This window comes from Henckelia pumila, chromosome 2 (genome assembly GCF_033568475.1).
Source record: "Henckelia pumila isolate YLH828 chromosome 2, ASM3356847v2, whole genome shotgun sequence".
NCBI lineage: Eukaryota > Viridiplantae > Streptophyta > Magnoliopsida > Lamiales > Gesneriaceae > Henckelia > Henckelia pumila.
In genome coordinates this window covers 71989561-72005289 of record NC_133121.1, presented here as the reverse complement: position 1 = coordinate 72005289, position 15729 = coordinate 71989561, and the positions used below count along the sequence as shown (strand labels likewise).

Sequence of the window (15729 nt, the reverse complement as noted above, 5' to 3'; positions counted from 1 at the left end):
ATTTTAAAGGGCCTTGTGAACATGATTAAAATACCTACTGAAGAAAATTCAGTAGATGCATTTACCAAATCTTTACCTACAACCAAGTTCAATCATTGCCTGGACTTGGTTGATGTTCGAGGAACATAAGCCCTTGGTGGCTGGAAGGGAAGGGAGGTCACTGAAGTTGGAGTTATTTGTAAGTCAATGTGGAGATTTGTTGTATATTGACTTGCAAATTAATAAAGGCACACGTGGGCTTAAGTTTATTAATTTGGAGAAGTAAACTGTGAGACCTCGGTTTTAAAACATCTAATCTCGGATTAAACAATGATTAAACATACAAGATCCAAGATCAAAAGCAATAAAAGAAATTTTATTTTTGAAATGAACAGTGCCTCGCTCGATCGGTAGAACTCAACCGATCGAGCGAGCAAGTTTTCAAAACTTTTTGCCCGACTGAAAACACCAGCACCACTCGATCGGTAGAGTTCAACCGATCGAGCGGGCAAGCTTTTTACAAAACAAAGAACAAGGCTGCAGCTTTCTCGCTCGATCGGTTAAACTCTACCGTTAGAGCGGCCAGCTTTGAACAAGAATTTCCAGAAAATAACATGCCAACTTCAACTAAAATATCCATTCAATACATAATAAGGAACAATAAACATGCAACAACGGCATACAAACCTCAATCCTCGCATATTAAATACAACAAAACAACGAAGTTCGAGTTCTAAACATGTTCCAACGTAAACTAGATTGACATGATGAAACGACTTCTAAACCGAGTCCCACTTCTATCTCTCACTCTTGATGCTAACCAAGTCTTCGCTGACTCGACTCTGCCCCACCTGTTGTCAAATACACATACAAAACAAAGCAACAACCGGATAACTCCGGTGAGAATGGTATTGTAAGTAAAAGCAACATAAAATGCAATGACAAGTAATATCTCAATAACATGAAATACAACAACATATTCAATGCTAATACGAATGAAATGCATGGCTTTAAAATCGGGATATCAACTCTGATAAACAATGGATTGCTGCTATGCTTTTGGGATCCCGAGGATGAGATCACGTAACGACTCACCGACTCTCCCAATCGAGGTGGTGCCACGTATCTCATACCCCTAGACTTTGGTGCGACTATAAGAAGTATGCTGACACTAGGTAAACTTCTACAACTCAGGCCACTCGCAGTATAGCCCCCAAAACATCTAAACAAAAAGGGTCATTCTGCCCGCTGAAATCAAAGGTTTGGCTCAATATGAATGCATAAAAAAACATAAAGCATTAAGCCATATAACAAAAGCTCAAACAACAAAATACAAGTCCCACATTCTAGAACAAGTATTGATGCAAGTACATGATTTAAGGGAAACTCAAGAACCAACTGTCTCGAGTATGTTATCCCGCTAAAACGATGACTGCTTGTACCTTTTGCTGCAAATAGCTCCAATTCTGGATAAGTTACAATAAGAGGTTATATCAAAATCTATACAACCTAACAACAACAAACGCTCAAAGTAAACTCTTTTACCGCTCTTCTTCCAACTCTTCGACGATCGACTTCTGCTAACTCTGGGCTTGACAAAATCCAAACGAATCTGTACGGAGACAAAAGATGATCAACAACGACGAACAAACCCAATGCCAAAGTTCTACAATTCAAACGGTTCAAAAATCCCAAAACTCAAATCGGCTGCATAACGCCTATAAATGGATCAAACCGGAAACACAGACAGCAGTACAACATTGCAAACAACTCAAATCAATGCTAAAAAAACAACAACAAACCCAATCCAACACATCTCAAAACCGACATTTTCGAAATAGGCTTCCAAAAATCTTAACAATTCCGAACGACACTCTATTTTAAAATCGATTGAGAATAATCGATAAGAACTATCTCAAGAGTAACATAACCGAAACTCAATCGATTCTAATAACATCCTAAAATAGAAGTATAACTGATCGGAGAAATACTTACGATAGAACTAAGCTCTTGCTGTCGTGATCGCTAATCTGCCTTCAGAAATAAATTCTAACGGACGGATCGAGCAGAAATCGGAATCACAAAGCTTGAAGAACTTGGGAGGCATCTCTAATGGAGGAGGAGGCGATGGGGAGGAAGGAGAAGGAGTGAAGAGGCTAATTCAACTTAAGATAAAATATAAAACTCCAATTTTGCACTTTAGTCCCTGAAATGTCCAAAATTTGCAAAACAGACCCTGATCAAAATCAAATCGTCTCTTGAACTCTGAAATCTCTTATTACCTCAAATATACTTAATTAAGATAATTTCGAGGCGTTACAATTCTCCCCTTCGTCCTCGAAATCGAATACGGTTCAATCTCAAAAGAAAAGGGGTAATATCCAAAACTGGAAGAATTCATCTCTCAGAATTAGTCCAGAAACCGCTGCCTCAAATCGAAGTTTAACCCCCAAATCTCTTCTTAAAAATCCGTAACATCTCAACTGCACTGTTACACTGAATCGGTCTGTTTCGGAGCTGCTTCTCTGTTCGGTCATACTCTGAATCAGTCGTCTCAGGCAATTCGGGAACTCGTCAAATTCCGTTCTCAACAATTACAGATCATAAGAACATCTGGTTGGGAAATTTAGCAACACGGATTTGGCAAAAATCCGCAACGAAAAATGGAATCACCTCGTGAAAACCAGAAAAAGATGGAACAAAACAAGTCTGTAGGCAATATCGCCTATCATTTCCAGACTCTAGTGAGATTTAATCAATCTCAGAGACGATTTCTCTCTCTTCTCATATCTGAAAACTCTTCTGAAAGTAGAAATCTTTAGAAATAAATGATCTTTCCGATCCAAATACGAAAATCTGCATCCAACATTCGTATACTTCAACTGTCTAGTCCAAGTCGTCTTCATTCTCGACAGGCAAACATCAACTGTTCAAAAAACAAAACTCTAAACAACTCTGGTCCCAAAACAGGTGACTCAGAAAAAGGATCATCCCAAACAAAGAGATTTTTAATTCTTCTTGTACAACTCATCAAAAGATGCCATCTAGATAATCATTTGATAGCTGTTGTTGTACAAAACTCCATAGGAGTTAGCGATACTCGTCAGCTAGTGGAAAGATCAAGCACCAAACTCCAGATCTTCTCCTCTCGGAGTTAGGGAGTTTCATATCTTCCTCTAATACGAACCATGGACCTTCAGGATGGTACCATGAATTACCAAGTCTGGTAATAATTGAGCTTAAGTGATTGAATGGACCGCTCACCTTCACCTAGCCCAAATCAGGCTATACAGATATTGGGTCGGCCTAGCACTATAGCTCGACAAAGCCTCTAATACAAAATGTCTGTTCTGACTGTCCGTCGTTCTGAGGATAACAATAGTAATCAGCTGCAATCCAATAACAAAAGCCTCTTCGAAGAATATACCAAAGAAAGGGTATATCAAAGATCTTTGTTTGAAATGCCCAAATTCGGCAATCAAACAATCTGACAAAAGTTCTGACAGAATATCTATCATCTGATTATGTCTGAGAATCATTCTGTATGGAATATAGAAGCATCTTTCACCAATCGGTCAATCTTAAACAGATAGTACCTCAACTCAGACTGCTCAAAGAAGTTTCCTGACGAATTCATCAGAAACATGATCTCTATCCCATTCTGAACTAGAATAAACTGTATAACTGACCATCGGGTCGTTCTCTCTCTGCTATCAACTACATACAGTTCAGAACATCGGAAAAACATACCTGTAACATGATTCTTCATCTGCTATTACCAAACTGACTCTGCAATCATCGTATACCTTTTGATCATCTTAAAGAATACTGAATAGACTACAATGTACCAATCTCATGATACGATGTCTCCATCAGAAACATCAGGAACAACAAAATGCTTAAACACAAATAAAGCATCAACACCAATCTGAATCTCAGACTGGTTCAGTTCTGACTTTTCTTCAATGAATACTGATAAATCGAATCAAATCTCTGAACGATCTTGATCTTCTCAAACAATTCTAATTCAGCTCGAAAGCAAAGTTCTGATAGAACACCTATCTGCTTCGAATTATAAACCGGAAGTAGATAAAATAAGCACAGATATTTTGGCTCAGAGCAACAACTGCTGCATTCAATTACTCCAGATAGAAAGGATTTCCAATCGGAAATTGCTCAGTACCTCTAATCATCTTCTCTTTCTCATACCCAGTCTGTACGGCAAAACCAGTACTATAGCTTCTAAGATCAGGAAGGTTAAGGAAATCTCCTCGTAAGAAAAATAGATACCAGATCTTCTAATCAATAAGATTGCTACGAGATCAAAATCCAGAATCAGACATTGAGTCTCGAGCGTCTTCAGCTATTTCGATGCTCATGCTATAAGTGATTCTTCTGAACAAGAATGTACCTCAAATCTCAGTAAGAATCAGAATAAGTGCAAGCACCAAAAGGTCATCAATACAGGAGAAATAAAAGAGTAATGAAGCGTTGATCAACATCTTCTTCAGTCAATAAGAACTGGTCTCATAAGATTAAATCCAGACAGAAGAACATATTCTCCTGAGTAATCGGCTTCACGACCGATAAGAATCCATTGAATAGTCTGCGATAGAACTTGATAAACTGAGAATCTTCAAGTTTCATTTAAGGACGTCGCTCTAAATCAATTCATATCGGCTCCGGTCTTGAGGTGATCACCAGACGTTCCACCTCCGGATAATATGATCGAGGAAAGATAACTCGATCCTATCAGAATTCAGCCGTCGATAGAATAGCATACAACTGTTCGGCACGCAATTTCGCAAGATGATTCTCGAATGCTCTGCATGATTAGTACAACTCTCGATACGAATGGATAAGAAATCATCGATAAGATTAGTCACAATTTCGTCCAATTATCTCTGAAAGATCCGGCTCCTAAAATTCATACGCATTGCAGGATCGCCTGCCAAAACAACTGCAATACAGAGTTCAAGCGACAATACCTCGTTTTGAGCTCGGTCTTAGGAAGATGATACTTTAGTTTCAATTCAAGCTGAAGTCAATCTAACAAATCGGAATCAAAACCGGAAGCTCATCCTAATATATCATCGTTTGCAAATTCTAAAACCACTGGTGTATCAACCAGATCGGGTTAAATTCCACGATATCCTCTGCCAACAAAAGAATTCCTCCGCACATTTCTGTAATAAACGGTCATTCTAAAGAACAAATATCAAAAGAATCTTCAAAACAAGAATTCTTACCGGAGGATTTTCACTCATCTAACGAATCAGAATTGAAATCTGGCAACTCTCTAAAAAAAATCCTCGGTTGCCCTGTACTTGGTTAAACAACTCAACAAATAATAACTCATAATCCGATAACCTAAGTACCAGCTACTCAGTTCAATCTTATTCCTATCCAAAACAAGAGTTGCTATAATGTAACCCAAAAGCTCAACAAAAGGGAATGCATCAAACTAGATAACTCAAGTAAAAAGGTAGGAAAAGTACCAATATATATCATTCAACAGGCAGAAAACCAAATTAGAATGGTTACCTGTCATATCATCTCCAGGTGCAGCCCGAGTCTGCGTATCTTCATTAAGAGCAAATACTAAAGTCTGTTGCATCGGAGGTTGATTCATATTCGGATAACCTCCTAGTAGATTCTGCTACGACGGCTGAAAGGAATGAACCACAGAAGCTTGCCGCCCCTGTTGAACCATCGGTCTAAAAGAAAGCCCTGACCGAGATCCAACGGTATCACACTGAGGACATCTCCTCGCATAGTGTCCGGTCTGATGGCAGATATTGCAACTACAATAAATTCCAAGACAGTGTTCGCTGAGGTGTCGACCTCCACAATTGTTGCAAGATAAACCGGAAGGTCCAGAACTCTGTCCTGAACCAAACTGTTTTGATCCGGTGGAGCCAGAAGAACTGCTCCCAGACTTCTTGAATTGTTTCCCTCTTAGTTGCAAATGATCCCTCGTATTACTTCCTCTATATCCTGTCGGTTGTTGGAACGGAATCTGCCGAAGAAATTCTGCCTTAAATAAACTCCAAGAAACAACCATACCTTGATTCTCCAAGGCTTTATTCCTTGAAATCCACCAACCTTTGGCCATCCCCTGAAGTTGGTACACTACTAACCGAATTCGACGCTCATCGGTGTAGTCAAGAGAATCAAACAACTGATCGATTTCTTCTATCCAATTCTCGCACTCCATAGCATTCTCATTACACTTCAGCGTCGGTGGGTTGAACGACTAAACCCTCAACAAAAGTGCTTCCATCGGTGTCGGAGTGACATCCATTCTTTCAGTCGCAGAACAAAGTTGTTCAATCAGGGTTGTTACTGAATGTTTCCTGATCAAAAAATTCATCGAGGAAACATATCTCATATTCAAGAGGATTAGACACAAATATCTCAATTCAACAATCTCGTGTCCTTAATCTCTATTCAAAATCTCATTCCATATCAGGAATAATTAAATCCGCAATTCTAATATATATCATTCTTTAATATTTAAATCACATAATCCTTTAATTCAAATAGTTCATGGAATAATAAATTATGCTCGCATGAAGTTTAAATAATCATTTAAAGAATTCAATCACATGCGAGAAATCAAATCATGCAGACTCGATCTACCCCGCTCACTTCTAGTTCAACCAAGAACTTATGGCTCTGATACCACTTAATGTGAGAGCTCGGTTCTAAAACATTTAATCTCGGATTAAACAATGATTAAACATACAAGATCCAAGATCAAAATCAATAAAAGAAATTTTTTTTTGATATGAACAGTGCCTCGCTCGATCGGTAGAACTCAACCGATCGAGCGAGCAAGTTTTCAAAACTTCCTGCCCGGCGGAAAACACCAGCACCTCTTGATCGGTAGAGTTCAACCAATCGAGCGGGCAAGATTTTTACAAAACAAAGAACAAGGCTGCAGCTTCCTTGCTCGATCGGTTAAACTCTACCAATCGAGCGGCCATATCTGAACAAGAATTTCCAGAAAATAACATGCCAACTTCAACTACAATATCCATTCAATACATAATGAGGTACAATAAACATGCAACAACATCATACAAACCTCCATACTCGCATATTCAATACAAAAAAACAACGAAGTTCAAGTTCTAAACATGTTCCAACGTAAACTAAATTGAGATGCTGAAACAAATTCTAAACCGAGTCCCACTTCTATCTCTCACTCTTGATGCTAACCAAGTCTTCGATGACTCGATCCTGCCCCACCTGTTTCCAAGTAAACATACAAAACAAAACAACAACCAGATAACTCCGGTGAGAATGATATTTCCAGTAAAAACAACATAACATGCAATGAAAAGCAATATCTCAGTAATATGAAATACAACAACATATTAAATGATAACACAAATGAAATGCATGTCTTTAAAATCGGGATATCAACTCTGATAAACAAGGGATTGCTGCTATGCTTTTGGGATCCCGAGGATGAGATCACGTAACGACTCACCGACTCTCTCAATCGAGATGGTGCCACGTATCTCATACCCCTAGACTTTGGTGCAACTATAAGGAGTATGCTGACATTAGGTGAACTTCTACAACCCAGGCCACTCGTAGTATAGCCGCCAAAACGTCTAAACAAAAAGGGCCGTTCTGCTCGCTGAAATCAAAGGTTTGGCTCAATATGAATGCATAAGAAAAACATAAAGCATTAAGCCATATAGCAAAAGCTCAAACAACAAAATACAAGTCCCACATGATACAACAAGTATTGATGCAAGTACGTGATTTAAGGGAAACTCAATAACCAACTGTCTCGAGTGTACTATCCCGCTAAAACGATGACTGCTTGTACATTTCGATGCAAATAGCACCAACTCTGGATAAGCTACAATAAGAGGTTATATCAAAATCTATACAACCTAACAACAACAAACGCTCAAAGTAAACTCTTTACCGCTCTTCTTCCAACTCTTTGATGATCGACTTCTGCTAACTCTGGGCTCGACAAACTCCAAACAAATCTGTACGGAGGCAAAATATGATCAACAACGACGAACAAACCCAGAGCCAAAATTCTACAATTCAAAAGGTTCAAAAATCCCAAAACTCAAACCGGCGGCATAACGGATATAAACAGATCAAACTGGAAACACAGACAGCAAAACAACATTGCAAACAACTCAAATCAATGCAAAAAAACAACAACAAACCAAATCCAACACATTTCAAAATCCCCATTTTCAAAATAGGCTTCCAAAAATCATAATAATTCCGAACGACGCTCTATTTCAAAACCGACTGAGAATAATCGATAAAAACTATCTCAAGAGCAACATAACCGAAACTCAAACGATTCTAACAACATCTGAAAATTGAAATATAACTTATCGGAGAAATAATTACAATAGAACAAAACTCTCGCTGCCGTGATCGCTAATCTGCTTTCAGAAATAAATTCTAACGGACGGATCGAGCAGAAACCGGAATCACAAAGCTTGAAGAACTTGGGAGGCCTCTCTAATGGAGGAGGAGGCGATGGGGAGGAAGGAGAAGGAGTGAAGAGGCTAAGTCAACTTAAGATAAAATATAAAACTCCAATTTTGCACTTTAGTCCCTGAAATTTCCAAAATTTTCAAAATAGACCCTGATCAAAATCAAATCGGCTCTTGAACTCTGAAATCTTTGATTACCTCAAATAAACTTAATTAAGATAATTTAGGTGCATTACATAAACTAATTACCTCAATGCCCAATGGATGTATCAGCCGGAAAATCGTTTGGTAGGTATTGGTCTCTTTTATATAGAGAAAAAGAGAAATACTCTTAAAAAAACTTTGAACGTGAATTAATTGAAAAGTAATAAAAGAATTCACTATCGAGAGGAAGAACAAGAAGGGGAAACATGGGTTTGATTTCATGGTTAATTCTCTGGGGTCGGGTTTGAGACTAGAGAGAATTGAGAGGAAAGATTGTAACCTGATATTGTAATCTTCTTGGTGTTTGAATAAAAGTGACTCTCTTTCCAGTGGGTGTAGACCAATCTTGGTCGAACCAAGTAAACGTTCTTGAGTCTTAGTTTCTTTAATTTTCTTGCGCTTTCTGCCATCTGTATTGTGAAAGAATTTGTGAGCTCTTGAATTGAAAACTAATGCTCTACAGATATTTGAAACATAAAACTTGGTTATATCAAATAATTACAAAAAGTGGCACCGTCTGTGGGAATGGTTTGATCGAGCCATGTGGGTGGAACCCTTGGGGACTTAAACGAAGGAGGTGAGGGATCCCAGTAAAAGTTGTGATAAGCTCTTAAGGCGGTGATTCTCTTGGTATTTCATATAAGGCATGCGCCATAACACAGTGAAGAGGAGTGGCGTCAATTGGAGGATGGGTTGAGATCGAGGCATAATGGTGGAATTTCGTTTGAGAGGGGGATTGTTGGATATTCAACCAAAGTCTCACATTGGAAGATCAAGATATAAAGATCATGGGTTGTGATTTCCCGTTATGATGTTTCAGTTGATCTTAACAAGACAAAGGCTATTTTGAACAGGACACGGCCGACAACGGCTTCACAAATCCATAGTTTCTTGAGTCTAGCCAGATACTATCGTCGTTTCATTGAGAATTTCTCACATATCACTAGATCTTTGACTCAATTGACGCGGAAGGATGTTATTTTTTTTTGGTCAGCCGAGTGTGAGCAAAGTTTTCACGATCTGCGATGAAGGTTGATTACAACACCTATGTTGTCCTTTTCGTCTCATTTTGGTGGTTATGCAGTCTACACAGATACGTCTCTACGAGGTTTGGGATGTGTGTTGACTCAGACTAGGCATGTGATTTCTTATGGCTCCAGACAACTGAAGACTCATGAGAAGAATTACCCAGTGCATGACTTGGAGCTTGCTTCCATTGCCTTTGCACTGAAGATCTAATGTCACTAATTGTTAAATCAAGCTGAGTTAAACATGAGACAGCGTTGATGGATGGATCTTCTGAAATATTATGCATGGGAAATCAAGTACCATCCAGGTTTTGCAAAAACAGTGGCAGATGCACTTAGTCTTAAAGTGTATGTGATTGCACTTCACACTAATGCAGTGCAAGAGTATTGTTATTTGGAGTTCACTTTTTGCCACAAGAAAGAACAATAGAGATTTGAGTATTTTTTGTGCTTGATGAACCAGATTTGTACACTCGTATTAGGAAAGCATAGTACTTGAATACAAAGACAGAAGTTAGCCCAACTTGCTCAGGGACATAGCACTTCTGGTTTTCATCTTAAAGCAGACAAGTTTTTTGTGTTTATCTGGAAGGGTGGTTGTACCTGATGATCAGGCATTGAGAGACGAGATTATGTTTGAGGCACACCGGATTAGGTTCACTGTACATACAGGAATTATGAAGATGTACAAGGATCTGCTTACGAGATTCTGGTGGAAGAGATAAAATGCAGTGTTTATCAGTTTGTATCAAGATGCCTTATTTTTCAGAAATTCAAGGGCGAGCATCACCGACCTAGAGGTTTGCTTCTGAATTTAGATATTTCCAAGTGGAAATGGGAGCATGTGACAATGAATTTTGTTACTCACTTGTCGATGTCTTCCAGGAACAGTGATGCAATCTGGGTTATTGTGGACCGGTTGTCCAAATCAGCTCATTTCATTCAGTATAACTCGGATTTCACCTTTGACCGCATGAATCAATTATTGTTGTCTATTTTCTTGCTCGCAAGTGAAGGGTGCCAAGTTTTAATATAGAATGAGTAGAGTATCGTTCCCACGAGAAGTATGTATTTAAAAATAAATTAATGCTTGTAATTAAAATAGACTAGATTTTATTAAGAAAATTAAAGAAGATATTTCGAAAAAATTTCAATGACAGAAAATATCAAGAGGTTTGATTTCACCTAGTCAGACAACAAATACCTCTAATTAATTTTGGTTCATGAATTCCACTCTTTTAATAGCCAAGAACACTTTAATAATTTCTATTTCCCTTTTCCAAGTAATAAATAGAATGTATGAATTAATTTTTGATTTCAATATCCTTATTAAAAATCTAGAGTTAATGATATGTGAAAACGATGTTCTTATTCAAGCTTTGCTGACGCTATAAGCCTCCTGAACTATATAAACATCCGGAAATGTATTTTTCAATGATCCTATTCAAAATCTTCTCTTCCGAGAGCCAGATTTCAAGTAAATTTAACAATTCAACTAGTAACCAAGTAATTGAACGCAATCAAATCTAGAAAACACAATCAATCTTGAGGAATTCAATTAAATAAATCAAAAAGTTGTAGTAGTCTTAGCTACATCATCCCTCTAGAATAAAAAATTAGTTCATGATACAAACTAAACAAAAACTAATCATGTTAATGAGTTTCGACATCAACTTCTAGAATTTAAGAAGAGAATATAAAGAAGAATGAAGCCAAAGTAGCGTCTCTGTCCCCAGATTATGTGTTCTTCGTAATTGCTCCTTGCTTCCGAATTCTTCTTTGTGCACATCCATCATCTCTCTCGAACTCTCTCTCGTTGTGTGCGTGTTCTGCTTTCTATTCATGTGTTGTACCCTTTTATATCTCCAAAAATCCCGTCAAATAAATCACGACAAATCGAGTATTTAAAATTTTCAAAATTCTCCGACCTTTCTTGCATAGGCGCAATGCCTAGACGCCTCAAATCAGCGCCTAGGCGCTGATATTTTTTCTTCCCAGGGCGTAGGGGTTCTCTTGTGCAGCGCAGGGGCGCTATCTCCATTCTTTCCCACGGCGCAAAGGTGCTGAAATAGGCACGGGGGAACTATTTCTTAGTCATTTGAGCGCTGCGGCGCTGCTTGTGTAGCGCGGAGGCGCCATTCCTTCGACTTTGTGGCTCTTAGGCCCTATATTATGGCGCCTAGGAGCTAGTCATTCGGCATTTTGGCACTGTTTCTAGAGCCTAGGAGATGTAGACTTTGCGCTCAAACACCATTTTTTTCATGCCTATTTATTTACTTTGTCCACTTCCTGCATACCTCAAAAACAACAAAAAAATACGCATAATACCACTCGATTCATCACAAAAGCCAAGTCAAATCATATCCAAATTAAGAGCATAAATTGCACTTATAAATCCATCAAAACTTAGAATTTTGCTAGTCCCGAGCAAAACAAAACATGCGAACAATAAAATCACTCACAGGACAAATAAAGCACGCAAGAGAAGGCATAATAATGTGTAATACAATCGACCTCCAAATTTTATATTCCATAATTCAATTTACATGTTGGCTAATTTTTTCAAGAGTTATTGTGTGTTTGTGATTTTCCAATCTCATCTACCCACCTAACTTTCGATAAAATTATGCAATCAGTAAGATTCATAAATTCATTAACTCCTCCATCTAGTTTCAAAACACTCTCCACCAAGTTCAATAATTATTTTCACAGATTAAAATGGCTTTTTCGGTTAACATTAGGTTCAAACAAATTAAGCAGGAAAACAGGTATCCAAATATATATATATATCAATGTCAATCAAAAACTCAGGATTCAAGCAAAGAGATTGGATCAAATCATATAGGGCAGTATTATTAGCTAAAAATATTATTTTCTTTGCCAGATATTAATTTTGGCTTTTTTTTACTCCATACATTCTCTATCTTTAGCCTTGTATTTGGATTAAAATTTCAATCCATATTTTTTTTTCTCAAGGTCTCCCTTGACCTTACTTTCTCCGCCATTACTTTTTTCTTTAAAATTTTTAGCTACTCGATTTGATTTTTACTTCCATGAATATAGAGTGGCTAAAAAGGCTCAATTGATTCAAAAATTTCCTAAATCACTTCTGTGTGTATAAAAATATACCTCAGATTCAAACAAAAATCACACGAGTTAAGAATTAATTCCTATAATCCACATCACAAATCCACATAATTGTTTTCTAATTGCTAGGAGTATCAAAAATCATGACATTCGTGCATGTGTGAGAACTCAAGATTAAATATAACTAACACAGACTTTTCATCTCAAATAAAATATCATTTCAGCACAAAAAATTATTTTAATCATCATAGGCCAACACATTTACAAACTCATGCCTTTGACTCACCAAAATCTAATTTTTTAAAAAAAATGAATCACCTCTCACATATTTCAATTCATCAAATTTTCACACACAACCCCCCCCCCCCCCCTCCCAACTTAAATATGTGCATTGTCTCCAATGTACAGAAACAAATAAAGTAAGGGACACGTACCTTGGGCACCGAGCGTCAGTAATTGGCACCATCTTGATTATCCACTGCTTCTTATTTTTTAGGGGTGGCGACTAAATTCTTGCAACTTCGCACTTTTTACCTACACAAATCAAAATCATTATTGATGTCTAGTCTCCTAAAAAATGAAAGAAAAACAACCAAAATAAAATAAAAAATATAGCAAATAAAGGATACAAGATTGGGTTTCCTCCCAAAAAATGCATAGTTTATAGTCCATAGCCCGATTATAGCCGGTTCTAGCCCGTTGCCACTTTGTTGGAGGTTTTTTCCTTTTCTTTCACCCTCCAAGCATACTCAATAACCATATTTTTGAACTTCTCTCTTTTTCTTATTTTCTTTGGCACCTTCGGATTTTTTTCCCTTGGAAATTATACTGCACTAGCAACTTCACAAAAACATTCCATCTACTTTGCTCGCTCGATCATGATCACCTTCTCCGTGGATGTATTTATAGCCTCCTTGAATACAGTATAAATTACTTTCTCACCTTCAACGCCCATCGTCAACTCTCTTTTCTTGACATCGATCTTGGCTTCAGCAGTAGCCAAATATGGTCTCCTCAAGATCAATGGTATATTTCCATCTTCCTCCATATCTAGCACCATAAAATCCATAGGCAAAATAAATTTGTCGATTTTTACCAGAACATCCTTGATAATTCCACACGGATCTGTGAGCGATCTATCTGCTAGCTGCAATGCGATTGTCGTGGGCCTCACCTCCCTAAGTCCCAAGCTCCTAAAAACAGACAAAGGCATTAAATTAATGCTAGCTCCTAAATCACAAAGTGATTTATTAAAATTTAAAGAACCAATAGTGAGGAATCGTAAAAATCCCTGTATCTTTTAATTTTTGTGGTATCTTTTTTTTAAGGATAGAGCTGCACTCTTCAGTCAAATTCACCATCTCAAATTCTTCCAACTTCCGCTTACTAGACATCACCTCCTTCAAAAATTTAGCATGGTTTTGCATTTGCTGAAAAACATCGACGAATGGAATATTGATATAAAGTTTCTTGAAGATTTCAAGAAACTTGGCAAACTGTTCATCCAACGCTTTCTTCTTGAATCTTTTTGGGTAAGGAAGCTTCGGCTTCAGCATAGGTTTCTGTTCAGATTCACTTTTTTGACTCCATAAGCTTGCTCTCGCCACTCTTTCTCTCACCAACTTCAGCCTCTTCAACTTTCTTCTCCTCCTTCTCAACTTCAACTTTCTGTTCATGGACTCCAACTTTTTTTCCGCTTCTCAATGCTATTGATTTACAATGTTCTATTTGATTCACCTCAGTGTTACTCGGGAACTGACTTCTATTTTGATCTTTCAGTGCATTCGCCAGTTGCCCAATTTGTGTCTCCATAGATTTCATCGTCGGACTCATATTGATCATATGCGTCTCCAAGCTATCAAGAGGAGACTCATTCCTTGCCATTCGTTTTCCACACTCTGCCGCAAAAGTACCAACCAAGTCTTCAAAAGATGGCTTCTCTTATCCCTTATTTGTATTAAATCGCGGAGGGGGATTCAATACATTCTTATTATTTGCATAAGAAAAATTTTCATGGTTACGCAAATCAGGATGATAAGAATTTGGAACAGGGTTACCTCGATATCCTCCATAGCCTCTGGTGTTAATGTATGGGGCCTCGTCAAGAGTGTGTGCCTCTTCAATAATGATAGCATTTCCTTCAAAATTTCCAGTGCTCACCTTGTTCATAGTAGCTATCTGTGTAGTTAATGCCGAGAATTGAGCTGAAAGAGATGTTATAGGATCCACGACATAGAATCCAACTGATTTCTTGATTCCAGCTCGTTCATTCGGCCACTGAAAGCTATTGATAGTCATTTGTTACAACATCTCATACTCTTGAGCAGGGTCCGTTGCAAATATAGTACCTCCAGCATCTGAATCCACAGACATCCTTGTGGGCGCATTCAATCCATTATAGAATAATTCAATCTGCTCCCAATCTGCAGAATTATGATTTGGGAATCTCCGTAGCAAGTCCTTGTAACGCTCCCAAACCTCATACAACTGTTCAGAGTCATGTTGTCGGAATGTGCTAATTTCAATCTTCCATTGAATGGACTTAGCAGGAAAAAAATATTTTGCAAGAAATTTCACTGTCAAGTCTCCCAAGTAGTTATGCACCAAAGTGGTAGTGATTGAAGCCAACACCTTGCTTGATCCCTGAGAGAAAAAGGAAACAAACGCAGTCTAATAGTATCTTCAGTAACGCCATTAATTTTTACCGTATCCGTGATCTCTAGGAATGTCCTCAGATGCAGATAAGGATCAGTAGTGACACCTCCATTGAACTGGTTCTGCTGAACCATGTTAATCAATGCAGTCTTAAGCTCGAAATTTTTGGCATTGATGGTTCCACGAGCTATGCCAGAATAGTGAGTATGGACCACTAGTTTAAAGTTATCTCTAGTTGTCATCGTAGGAGGTGGATTTGTGTTGTTCTCAACCATTGCTCTTAGTTCTTC

The 15729-nt window shown here is 37.9% G+C and overlaps 1 protein-coding gene across 1 annotated transcript; it reads right to left on the bottom strand.

The window, feature by feature from the left end:
* Positions 1-13643: 13643 nt before the first annotated feature.
* LOC140877731 (uncharacterized) lies at positions 13644-14340 on the bottom strand. The gene is made up of 2 exons (XM_073281298.1): positions 14126-14340; positions 13644-13977 (listed from the first exon to the last, which is right to left on the bottom strand). The coding sequence occupies exons 1-2, from the start codon at positions 14338-14340 to the stop codon at positions 13644-13646; spliced, it is 549 nt and encodes a 182-aa protein (XP_073137399.1).
* Between the last annotated feature and the right edge of the window lie 1389 nt (positions 14341-15729).